Source organism: Carassius gibelio, chromosome B19 (genome assembly GCF_023724105.1).
Source record: "Carassius gibelio isolate Cgi1373 ecotype wild population from Czech Republic chromosome B19, carGib1.2-hapl.c, whole genome shotgun sequence".
Lineage (NCBI taxonomy): Eukaryota > Metazoa > Chordata > Actinopteri > Cypriniformes > Cyprinidae > Carassius > Carassius gibelio.
This window is the reverse complement of record NC_068414.1, coordinates 7,502,352-7,515,867: the sequence shown is the minus strand read 5'-3', so window position 1 is coordinate 7,515,867 and position 13,516 is coordinate 7,502,352. Positions and strand designations below refer to the sequence as shown.

Sequence of the window (13,516 nt, the reverse complement as noted above, 5' to 3'; positions counted from 1 at the left end):
ATTGACACGGGATCATTTTAGAGCTTTACAGTGCTGGAAAGAGCTGTGAACTGCTTGCATTACTCTCTCCAAGCCTGAAATGAATGGACTACATTCGACTCTGTTCAGCAACACTGTGGTTCCAGCTGGAGTTACTGCGTCTGGTTTCCTGCACACCGGTGTGTCGCGGTCCGAGCTGATGAACGGTTATACTGCGCTGCTCAGACGACCTTCACGCTCGTGTTTCGCTTGACATCTGACCTTTCTCATGTACAACACAGATAGCAGCGACCGCATTCATATAGCAGATAGCATGCGTGACACACACTCACCGGTGTAGTAGAGGTAGCGCGCCCACTCGTTGTTGTTGGCCAGCTCAGGGAACACAGACTTGGACACCAGTTTCTCGGCCTGGTCGTACAGATGGTACTGCAGGTAGTTACGCAGCAGCAGGTTGAGCAGCGTGGCCTGGCCGTCAGCGTCGTGACGGAGCGTAGCCGTCCTCAAGCGTGTGTGCAGGAAACTGTGTTCACCAGAGAGCAGAGTGAGCACAACAGCCCAGCTGAAGCGGAGGTCAAAGGTCATGAGGAGGACACTCACCTGCGCACCACATCCAGCTGGTTCAGGAACTCGTACACGCGCGAGTGATAGTAATAACACTTGGCAGCCACTAAGTCCAGAGCCCTGCGGTTCTGAGAGCCCATCTTCTGCAGCAGATCATCAGACACTTTCTGAGCCTGAGGACAGAGATCAGACCAAACCTCATCATCTGTAGAGAGCTGAAGAACATGCTGTTCATGTGCTGGACTGCAGTGGAATCCAGCTCTGCTAGCAGGATTAGCCTGAGTCGTATCTTATGTGCACACACAGGGAGTGTTTCTGACCTGGGCGTAGTGTTTGTTGTTGGTGAGGTAGATCACCAGCAGCAGCTGTAGATAAGCCTCCACCTCTGGGATGAGTGGTGTCACCGCAGCTTTCCCCGTGCGTGGCCTGAACTGAACATCTCCTTCCTTCTCCAGCGGCTGAAGCACAAACACACAACAGACCCAGAGCTCTACATTAACTGTTCTCCAGAGAGCTCCTTCTCTTCTGCACATAGAAACACCCGCACCTGATTTAGTAGCACTGGAATAATGACCATTAGTTATTCTTTTTAACAATATTAGAAGCTGTGTGTTTTGGAATTAAACATTTAACAGTAGCAGTAGCTTGAGCAGGGAAACAGATGCACATGTATTAGCCGATGTCCATGTTTAGAAATCAGGGCAGCCGATAACTGATGGCCAATAAATGATGCCAACTTTTTTTAACATATATTTGCCCAATTTTCTATTTTTTTTCATTCAACTCATAGAAGTGAGTTTGACCAAATGATTGCAGGGTACAAGATAGTAATAGTAGTAGCCCAATATAGAGTAATAATCCATGGCTCAAAACTCCATTCTGAAGCAGTGTGTCCCACAGACTGCAGATCACCTCTCTTCCAGCAGGAGGCGCTGTCGGAGCAGAGAAAGAGAGGTCGCCAAATGTCACAAAAGAAGTGTGTTTTTGGTTGCCAGGGCAAGACAACCCTGCACAGATTACCAAAAGAGAAACAGCATTAAGGGACCAGTGGATGGAGTTTATTTTTACAGAGCATCAACGGAGTTGTGCAAGTGTTTGTGTTTGTTCCCTGCATTTCGAAGATGCTTGTTTTACAAACAAGGCCCAGTTTGACGACGGATTTGCGTATCGTTTATTTCTTAAGGATAATGCAGTCCCAAGGAAAAAGGGTCACGATCGTGTGTTGGAACCGCAGGCAGTGAGTAAAACTGCTTCAAATATCTCTGCCTCCTTGTTAGTGCGTCCCCTCCCATGCCGGAGACCGGGTAAACTGGTTTTTAAAGAGTTTTAAATTAAGAATGAATTTGTCTCAGCTTTTCTTTAATAAAAAGCTGTTAAATGTTTTAATAACATAGTAAAACCTGTTAACATTAAACATTTGCACATTCACTCAATAGAGATGTGCGGGGGCATAGCCATCTTTTCAGAAGTGAGGGGGGCAGAAATCACACACACACACACACACACGCACACAAACATAACACAAAATAATATAAAACATTACAATATAACATTTCTGTAATCAATATAGCCTACCAGTCTATAGTTTTTTAATATAAGATTTTTAATGTTTTTAAAGAAGTCTCTTCTGCTCACCAAGCTTGCATTTATTTGATCCAAAGTACAGCAAAAGCAATTGTGAAATATTTGTACTATTTAAAATAACTGTTTTCTATTTGAATTTATTGTAAAAAGTAATTTATTCCTGTGATCAAAGCTGAATTGTCAGCATCATTACTCCAGTCTTCAGTGTCACATGATCCTTCAGAAATCAGTCTAATATGATGATTTGCTGATGATCAATATTTAAAACAGATGAGTAAGTTTTTCAGTATTCTTAGATGAATAGAAGGATCAAAAAATCAAAATCAATTCACATTTATGTGAAACAAAAAGCCATTCAAAAAGCCATTCAAATACCATTCAAAAGTTAAAAAAAAAATTTTGTCAGTTTTTTGGAAAATAAATTATAGAAATGAATACTTTTATTTAGAAAGGATTCTTTAAATTGAACAAAAGTGATGATAAAGACATAATTTTACAAAAGATTTCGATTTCAAATAAATATTGTTCTTCTGAATTTTCTATTCATCAAAGAAACCTGAAAAAAAAATCTACTCCGCTGTTTTCAACATTATCATAAGTGTTTTTTAGCAGCAAATCAGAATATTAGAACTATATCACAAACTGCTTTGTTCTGAACTCTCTCACACAGACACGGAAGAGAAGACAATGCTGAATAAAGTCGTAGTTTTTGCTATTTTTGGACCAAAATGTATTTTTGATGCATCAAAAAATTCTAACTGATCCTCTGATGTCACATGGACTACTTTGATGATGTTTTTCTTACCTTTCTGGACATGGACAGTATACCGTACACACAGCTTCAATGGAGGGACTGAGAGCTCTCGGACTAAATCTAAAATATCTTAAACTGTGTTCTGAAGATGAACGGAGGTCTCACGGGTTTGGAAAGACATGAGGGTGAGTTATTGATTACATAATTTAGATTATTGGGTGAACTAACCCTTTAAGCTAAAATAATGTTTTTTTTAATATAATGTTTAAGTTACTACTTGTTAAAACAATCACTTTTAAGTTAATACTTGTCAAAACAATCACTTTAGCAGAGTTTGTACAATTTTCTGCACATTTAAAAAAAAAAAAATTCAGTCTATGCGTATAGGCGTTGTGGCATATCAGCGAAAAGAACTTAAATTGCACATTCAGTTTTGATCATACAGATTAAGAGCAATACATCGATCGAATCTTTAAAGGGTCTACTTTTATTTGTATACACACATAATGAGAAACTTTGTGCATTTATAAAATAAAGAAAACAGAGTGTGCTGTCTGCAGCCTTTGTCTGCGTGATCTTCATTTAGAAATGCGTCATTAAAATGAACTGAAACTCAACAAATACTCTAAAAAGAGATATGAGAGATATTTCTATAGAAATCTTGACATGTGTACTTTTAAACTAAGCAAGTCAGATCGACAACAAATATTAAGTAATAAAGCAATCCATATGAAACCAATGCTATGTCCAGTCTTTCACGTCTTCATTAACTCTAATGCGACCACGCCCACGCTATAGATATATAATCATCCATGTGAATCGTGCGGCGTGTACACATTAATATCATGTTTTTAATGATGGTTTCATTCTAAACATGGTGATTATCTCCAAGGACTCCCAACATAATATGGTATTTAGCATCTGAATCTAACCATATAATGTCAACAAATGGAAAAGTCAGCAGTCTATTTATGATCATGTTAATCATGGCGCTTTTAGTCGCTACAGCGGGGGCGCTTTTTTACCCCAAATACGATACATTTACATATTCTTTTGTTATTTAAAAACCGTTGCTTTAATTATCATAAACAAAACTGAAAAACATAAAGAAGAGCTTTGTCTCAAAATATGTGCATTGATTTTTTTTAGCTATTCTCATTTGCTACTTAAATCTACAACATCAAAAAAAAAACTGATCAAGCAAGCACAGAATCAACTTTGCGGTGCTGCGCACGATCGCGTCAGAGATGGAACAGATAACCCCCGTGTATAGTTGTTTTTGACAGAAGCACATATTGGACAATTTAAAAAAAATAGCAGCATAAACAAAACTGATTTCAAAATTTAATTCAAGCACTTTCAAGGACCTATGTTAGTTTTCAAGTACTTTCCAGGCCTTGAATCCATAGGTTTGAAATTCAAGTACTTTCAAGAAGCGTGGGAACCCTGGTTAATAAAGACAATCGTTCAGTGTGTGTTCATGTCTTTGTTGCTGTTACGTGACGTAGCGGTGTCTAGGGGCGAGACGTGGGCTGATGATGTCATCGTTTCATAAAATAAACCGATTCGTCCAGATGAAAACACAAAGGCAGCATTTTCTAATTTATCCACTCTGGGAGTTTAAAAAATATCTGTTTCACTCTCCCAAACCCTGGATCTGTGTGGATGAAACAGCTACCTGATAAAAGACCTGTGCGTATTCACAGAAATGTGTCTCCGAGTGGACGGGGCCTAAGAAGACATGATATCGTGGAGGATATTGATATATTGGATACTGGATAGAGAAGTTTGGTCTGAATTAAACGTGTTTCTACTTTCACAATGACTTGTTGCACTTCTGAATGTGTAAACTTTCCGGCATCAGTTCTGGTAGGGTAAATCGTTACGGGCTGTCATTAGCTGAAGCTGTGTGTGAACAAGCCTCTGATGAGAGTGTGAGCTGCTCCGTCTCTCACAGCCTCAGAGCAGGGTTGACAGGTTTTCACAGCAAAACCCACACAATTACTACTCAAAACCAGCCCAACAAGCCCTTTTCAGGGGCGATCCCCTGCTAAAAGACACTTTCGGGGCTAAATATCACGTTATGGCTTTAACATCCTGCTGCAACAGAGTAAAAGCAGCTGGGCTTGGCAGCACTGGCTCAGAGGCAGTTCAGCAACAATGCTTAGCTGCCCGCCGGTGCGCCTGTCTATAAATCAGTCCATTAATCCAACCAGCAGTAACAGTGCTGAACACAATGTTTAACTGATTTTTACAGGCTAAAATGTAAATACACTGACTGAGTTAGGACAGCTCCTATTCAAATTCACCATTGGTCTTCCAGAGTATCATACATTTGGATATTGTTTCGCTTCACATGATAATCTCCAGAGCGTGCGTGTGTTTGTCCTCGGGGCTCCCCCACACATCAGGATTGCTGATCTTTTGGTGTGGACCCAGCATTAGCCAAACAAGTAAAACCTGACGCTGGAGATGCAAGCTGACTGTCCTCCAGCAGGAGGCGCTGTGAGAGCAGCAGAGATCAGATCCAAACCTTTCCCCAGAGGAGGTTTGATTTCATTCAACCAAGTCAAACGCCACAAACAGACCAATGAATGGGAAACACTGTATATCCAAATATGGGAAATGGGTTTAAAAATTATATCACCGTTATTGAAAAAAATAATATTGCGATACATACTGATATTGAATCATTTTCCAGACTTCGTCTCAGTCTAAATTATATTCACACTGATGTTTTAGGAAGCCAATCCAATTAGAATATAATAATAATAATAATAACAACGACGATGATGACAGTAACAGACATATATTGTAAAACAATTGCACTGTAAAATTATTGAAAACGTATATTTCATAAGTTATTAGGTATTTTATTTATGCTTTAGACTGCAGTAGGGAAATTTTTCACACTTGAAAGAGTGTTTTAAACCGCTAGCTGTCATACTGCACGTGTAATCGAGGAGTTCATCAGATTCATTCAGAGTGAAGCGAGTGGTTCTGACAGCGCTTGATGGAGACTCACACTGGCTGGAGCCCTGTGTATCAGTCTTCAATACGATTGAACACATACAGACCAACTGCTGATTTCAACACATAGACTGAGGAACAGAGGTGTGTGTTTGTACCTGGTCCAGGAAGCCCAGCAGGAACTCTTTGCTGGCAGCGTTGGAGGTGAAGAACCCGGACACAGCTTTGTGCAGCACATTGTGATTGAGACGACGGCTGGTGGAGGGCAGAGCTCGCAGGGCACGGAGGACGAAGCGTGGCTCCTTCCCCTGCACGGCCTTCTCGATCTGCTTCACGTGCTCCTTGATCTCTGCAGCAGACACACACTCATCATCCACTCGACCGCTTCCATTATCACACGCTCACATTCAGAGGAAACTAAACAACAGTTAACACTGCTCTATCATCGTTTTAACATGTGTCTTACAATAACAACCATGGCTGACTTAGTGACTGAGTTTAAGGAAATCTAATGTTAAACCTATTGAAATGTGTTTAAAAGCCTGGCCATCACTTTACAGTGTCTCCATGAGAGTTTAATGTGTGTAGATGACACCAGCTACATTAAAAACCTCCAGCACACTTCTGGATAAGGCTGAGCAATAGAAGCAAAAATTAACATCTCTGTATTTTTTGGCTGATTTACAGTATACATTAGCCTATATCTTGGTATTTTCTATTTGGATTAAACAAATAAAGTGAATGTAAGCATGTAGGCATATATTATGTGAGACAAAGGGTTAAAATTACATTACATTGTAACGCTGCAATCTAAAAACACATACACATACACACACATATATTGAGAGTGAGGAGTTGTCGCCCCTCCCTCGATATCACGGTCTCCGTCATGTTAGCAGGACACCGGCAGCGAAACAGGATTGTTTACATGTGTTGTTAACTCAGTAGTAGAGGAGGTTCTCACTATTCTGCACTGTTTTACCATGCCTGGAAGTCACTGCTGTGTTAAAAACTGCTGCAGTACCTCTCACGATACATATGGAAAACATAGGAACAATGGAGTACAGTTTTTTTAGGTTACACCAAGCGCAAAGCAGCGGTATTTGGAGAAGCGCTCAAGTGGCACAGAGACCTGGATCATTTACCTCCATGCACACATATGGATATTGGGAATTATATTGTTTTTGGTTTAAGTTACTACACAATGCAGGAGTTTAAAAGCCACAAGTCTTTGGAAAGTTTCGAGGCTTTCTGCTGTGGCTGGGTCCATCTACAGCAGCTGATGAAAACAGTGTTGTACTGGCCAAAGTAAGTTTATTCACATGCGTTTTAGCGTATTGTAATTACATTGCATTTAGATGTAACTGCGACTGAACACTAGATTGTAACGAGATGTTCAATGTATACGAACGTTTCCAACATGTTTTGATGTAGGCTAAAGCTGTGTATGTTTAGTTATGATTTGATTTTAGCCCAGTGACACATACTGTTCCAGGTTTTTTTTGTTGGGGGCTGCAAAGTGGACAAACCAGTTCTGGGTTAGCTAGGGTAGTTAAATATGTGATTGCGAGATGTAAATGTCCTGGTTAGGTTAAAGCCATTAACAGCGTGAATGCAAGGTGACTTACATCGTAAACAATATAATTCCCAATGTCCATATGTGTGCATGGAGGTAAATGGTCCAGGTCTCTGTGCTGCTGCTGGGAGCTCGTATGGGTCGATATTTCAGATGCCTGAGAGCTTCTCCAAACACCGCTGTTTTGCGCTTGATGTGAGCTTGTTCCTGTAAGGTCCCCTTTCTTTCACCTTATGTTTTTGCATTGCTTTACTTTCTTCCTTTTCTTTCTCAGAGCGGATAGCGTGTTTCATTTTGTTTCATATTGTCTGACCATGCTAGTGGATCTGCCGTAGAGTCAATTGGTTGATCTTGGAGATAGCGGGTTAACTCCGTGTCCGCGCGCTCTGATCGGTAAAGGGGCAGAGATTTCAGACCTCCGTTTAGGAGATCTGTCACAAAACTCATCATCCGCGCCAAAGTATTTTGAGCAAATTTCAAAGCCGCACCCGCCCGCCATCCGCTGATTGTTTTGCGGTGTATGGACAGTGCAATGCTTTGCTGATGCGAGCCGCAAAAAAAAGCCCTTGTCTGTTCTAGAAAGGATGCAGCAAAGATGTTTAATGCTAATGTATGAGGCATAGGCCTACGCTGAGTTTCATTACGATGAGATGCGCTCTAGTTCACAGTGCAGTGCAAGTGGCGCGCTGGTGCTTCTGTGTCACGGTTATCATTCTCTGCTATATTTGCCTTTTATTTACCCTTTCATTTTAAAGGTTTTCTACAAAGCAAAATTTAATGAAGTGGTAAATATCATGTCTGAGGATTTACAAAACTTCATTAAGTGGTAAAAACCATGTTTCCCGATATATTGCGCATCTTATGATCCTATCTAAAAAATGAAAATAATTTTTGATAAAAAATGTTTGTAAAAAATATTTTAATGACACGGTTTTGGCGGTTATAGAGTTCTGATGACGGTGTTCAACTATAACCGCCGGTTTCACGGTTATATACGTCACACCCCTACTCTCAATACACACACACACACACATATATATATATATATATGTGTGTGTGTATAAATTGCATTTTATAACAGTTCACTGGCATATTAAAAGTGATATTGTCAGTATATTAATATTTTATAAGAGTTATAAGATTTTTTAATAATACTGCTATGTCATAATTATTCAACCCCTATTCAACATTGCTGTTTTTAAATCACTTATTTGCATGGTGGGGAATAAAACAGTCTCAAAACACAATTAAGCTTTTAGAAACTCTATTAAAGTCCCCGTGAAACGGAAGTGAAAAAAAAAAACGACTTTTCTCCAGTATTGTGACGTATTTCCGAGAGAAACGGAATAATAAATGAGGAAAATAGTGGGCGTGGCTTATTTTCCAACTAGCACCTGATTGGATCTAGATAAGTAGGTGTGTTCAATTGCATGAGACATGGTTCATTTCAACTCACCGTCGTCAAACTTTGTGAGGTACCAACGGTGTACACTGACGGGACAGTGTTATCTGTTAATGACAGATATCTCACAAACCCCATTTTGTGTTTTGTCCAATTTTTGAAGCATCCGCGCGTGAAGTGCTTGGAGCACATCCATGACCACTCTGTTATCCCTCCTTCTTCGAAATGTAACGAATCGAGCCATCTGGACCGTAACGAGGGAATTTTAGGTAAAGGGAAAAGTGTTCCGGGAGTTCCACAACCAAAGATGCACCTCCTCGCCATCTCTCCTTTCACGCGCTGTCAATGCTGGCAAACACACAGGCAGCCTGTCCACTGTCGGTTGGAGGGGCGTGGTTACGGATTAAGCAGACGCCCAATTCCTCAAGCCTACGTCATCAGTGAAGGTCCTCCAATGCAGAGGGGAGGGGCTTTTTCAGATTTTGATTAAAGATTATGAAGCCAAAATTTTTTGTGTGTGGATTGACTCGCATGGATGAATTGTTCAGCACAAAACGATCAATTTAGGCGAACAAAGTAAATATAGTCAATTTTGATTTCATGTGGACTTTAAAAACAGAATTAACTTGAGCTGTTACACATACAGTTAGCCCATGCATGTGTTGAAGTTGAGTAGCAAAAATATCAAAAGAGATCTCACAAAAGCTAAAGAGAATAAATATCGTAGTACTTTAGAAAGGCTAAGGCTATATGAAGATTTCCAAGACATTGAAAGTTCCTAGAGACACAGCTCTCAGCCTTATTCCTTAGCTTAAAGTGTGTTTTAGCAGAAAACCTTTGAGGTTGTGGAAGAAAAAGCACAATATCATAAAATGTTTAATCAGAGCAACTGAGAAAAACCTGCAATGTACAGCCAAAGACTTGCAAGATGACCCGATGAAAGGAGGAAACCCATTTCAAAGCAGTGTGTAAGAAGAACACTAGACAAGTATTGCCTTTATGTTGAGACATCTTGATGAATAGCACTCTTGATCAAGAAGAACAAAGCACAACTTGAACTTGATAAAATACATTTGTGTAGACTAGGGCTGGGACAACGCGTCGAGGTCATCGATGATGTTGACGCAAAAAATACGTCGACACAAAATATGCGCATCGATTCGTCGACCTGTTTTTATTTCTCTAAAAAACGTTTACCTTATGTGCGCTGAATATACGCGATGGCCGGATCAACATTCTGTCCAACGTTATATAACCAATCCAGGGGTTTTTCTGCATTGATCTTTTTTTTTGTGCTCGCACACTCACGGTCTTCAAACAACACGAGCGCTGTCTTGCTCTCTCTCTCCCTGCTGAATATTAACCAAAATCATTAGAAACGATAGAAAAAGGGCGGAACGTGTTTCACGTGGAGCATTCGGAGATTTTTTTTTTCTCCATGACAGGCTGTTGGCTCCCACTGTTACTTTTTTGTTAATTATTTTTTTGGAAAAGCACTCTCTGTATTAGCTTAAAGCCCTCAAGTTAACATTGGTTACTCTATTCTTTCAATTGCTCTAAACAAGTATTTTGGGTGACCTTTTTTTATTGAATGCTAGACATCAAGTTGTTGTTATTTTCATCTGAAAGAAGAACTTTTTTTCAGTAAGCTAGGCCCTATGTGTTCAGTAAGCTTGTTTCAGTAAGCTGTGTTTTCAAGGCTTGAATTGAATGCTATCTCTATACAAGTGCAAAGTAATGCATTCTTAGTCAGTCTTTTATTTTGTACTTTTAAGAGCAATAAACATATATTGCAATGTTAAGGAACTCATGTTTTTTTTTCATTCAGATATGTAAATCAACATGTATAAATTGTTAGTAGTCAATTAATGGGGAGATAATCGAAATTGAATCAGTCTGAAAATATTTATTGTTAGATTAATCGATGCATCGAAAAAATAATAGTTAGATTAATCGTTTAAAAAATAATCGTTTATCCCAGCCCTAGGGTGGACTTGTGGAGCTCAGGAGGAATGTAATATGGAGTGATGTGACCAAACTGGATCTTTTTGGGCCCATGGATCAGCGGTGTGTGCTGCAAACCAGGCCAAGCTCATAAGCAGAACACCATCTCCATCCTCAAACCTGGAGGTGGATCAGTCCTGTTATGGGGTTTCTTTACTGCAGAAGGAAGAGGAAATCATGACTGTTTGAAGGACATCATGGATTCTTTAAAGTGTCAGGCCATTTTGACAAGAATTGTGATGCCTGAAAAACTGAAGCTGATGATCAATGGACTTTCCTGCAGGACAGTCATCCCAGAGTACACATCCAAATCTACTTCTGCTTGGTTCAGGGATCAGTCACAGAATGTTCTTGAGTGATCTGTTCAGTCTTCAGGCTTAATTCTCATTGTGAATATCTGGTTGAATTTGAAGAAAGCAGTGGCAATGTGAAAACCAAAGATTATTAGTGATCTGAAAGCTTTTTCAGGCGAGGAATGGGTCAAGACTGTAGTAGAGAGCTGACAGAAGCTTCTAAACACTTACAGACAGCGTTCATTGGAGATTTTAAAGAATAAAAGATTCTGCACAAAATGTGAGTTGTGAGTAACGGTCTATAAACTATAGGCTACTACAAGAGAAATAATATTTAACGCAGAAATTATTTAAATGCAAAATAAACAAAACAACGCTCTGACTGGTTGAACTTCATCTTTTTCTCTTGCTTGTTTTGAACACTGCGCGTGGACAGAGGCGTCACTAGATTTGTGCGTAGTTTAGAGTGACAAATCATTCCAGCGTATTTTGAGAATTCATTAGCACTTGGCTAATATTATACATTTAGTCGCTCAGAGTGAAGATTTACTCGCACTATAGAGGGTTGCCTGCTGTGTTTTTGAAGGGAATGCGCCCCCGATCTACATAAATGTGTTTATGTTCTCATGAATCATTCGTGATTCAGCTTCACCCAAGTGTAAGGGGTTTTTAGTGAATCTTTGCTGATTGCCTTTCCTAATAATTTCCTAATTAGCAAGTTCCACAGCTAAAGTAAACAGTCTCATGAGAAAGATGGTCACCCCACAGAAGAGAAGGCCCACAGTAACATCACTACACTCTGGAGCGTAACTACTCTGTAACATCACTACTGTGTAACATCACTACTGTGTAACATCACTACTGTGTAACATCACTACTGTGTAACATCACTACTGTGTAACTACTCTATAACGTCACTACTGTGTAACGTCACTACTGTGTAACATCACTACTGTGTAACTACTCTATAACGTCACTACTGTGTAACGTCACTACATTGTAACCACTCTCACTACTCTATAACGTCACTACTGTGTAACGTCACTACATTGTAACCACTCTCACTACTCTATAACGTCACTACACTCTGAAGCATCACTACACTGGCGGTTATTGGACTGGTTCTGGTCAGAATGGTCGGGTAACACACGGCAGATCACAGATTCGAGTCATCACTGTCAGATGTCCGTGTGGTGTGACCGGTAAACGAGCGTGTGCTCGTGTCGTGACTGATATTTATGATAATAATGATGTGTGTGTGTGTGTGTTGTTCAGACCGTCGAGCGTCAGCTGGTCCTGCTCTCGCGGCGCGCGCGGATCCTCTTCCTTCATCTCAACGTCTTGCGGGTCCGCGCCGCTCTTCTCTTTCTCCGCGCGGGGTTTCTCGCGTCGCTTTGCCGTCGCTTCTTTCATGTCTCAGCGCAGTCGTTGGAGCTCGATCGCAGAATGTCACAATCGCGTGTAAATAAGAAGTTGACGGAGCGTTTGAATACACGCCGAAGATGACTGGCAATTCTGACGGACCGCAGTGCATTCTGGGAGGCTGGCGCTCTTCCTCGCGCGGTTTCTGTGTGGAGCTGAGGCGCTCGAGGAGAGTGCTGCCACCTAGTGCTCAGCGTTCCTACAGCACCACACAAACCCTTCAGTCTGAGCGCTGCAGAAGATGAACTACAGCCTAGCTGACCTGTTTCATAAAAACATATTAATACACCTCTTTCTGCCACTCTCTGTCAGCGCGTGTAATGAGCACGTGCATTTACTGGATACTAAATATTAACTTTTTCATTTAAAGCTTCAGATGTCCACAATGGTGTTCAAATGTCCATGAAATTCTTTCTTTGCAGTTTTTAAAACAGAACATACAAGGGAAATAACATATACGTTTGGAAAAATATAAGTTTGGAGAATGGATATGTAACAAACAAACAATCAAATAGTCAAATAAATATAGAAAAAGTACCTGCACGACTGGCTGACAACGTTTCTTTCTTTAACGTAAAATATGACCTTGATGACTGAGTCAAGAGAAGCTGGTGCCAGACCAGAGAGAGAAGATCGAGAAGAAGGTCATTGAAGCGCCTGACACGTACAGAAAGAGCAGAGGATAACACTTTAACAGGATCCATGTGAGCAGCTTTAAAAGACACTCTTTTTGTTTAATCTGTGACACAATACTGACTAAGAGCTCCCAAAATGTTAATAAATCTCTTTACATCTTACCATCTAACCTTGATTTCATATAAAACATTATGTTACAGTGTTCAGTATTTCCAGATTTATATTTATATTCCCCCAAAAATGTTTTAAGGCTTTACCCATTTCTATTTGTAACGCTGCCACTTTAAATTCACATAATGTTTCACTTCTGAGTAACAGATATATATATATAT

At 40.2% G+C, this 13,516-nt stretch overlaps 1 protein-coding gene across 1 annotated transcript in view; it reads right to left on the bottom strand.

Annotated features, from left to right (window-relative positions):
• LOC127979199 (26S proteasome non-ATPase regulatory subunit 3) overlaps window positions 1-12,674 on the bottom strand; it is a 20,961-nt gene extending 8,287 nt beyond the window's left edge. The window contains exons 1-5 of the mRNA XM_052584481.1: window positions 12,404-12,674; window positions 6,010-6,200; window positions 864-1,001; window positions 580-716; window positions 312-502 (exon numbers count right to left, since the gene is read on the bottom strand). Of these exons, the coding sequence (XP_052440441.1) occupies window positions 312-502; window positions 580-716; window positions 864-1,001; window positions 6,010-6,200; window positions 12,404-12,539 (793 nt within the window). The 5' untranslated portion in view covers window positions 12,540-12,674. The remainder of the gene's footprint in view (window positions 1-311; window positions 503-579; window positions 717-863; window positions 1,002-6,009; window positions 6,201-12,403) is intronic.
• Between the last annotated feature and the right edge of the window lie 842 nt (window positions 12,675-13,516).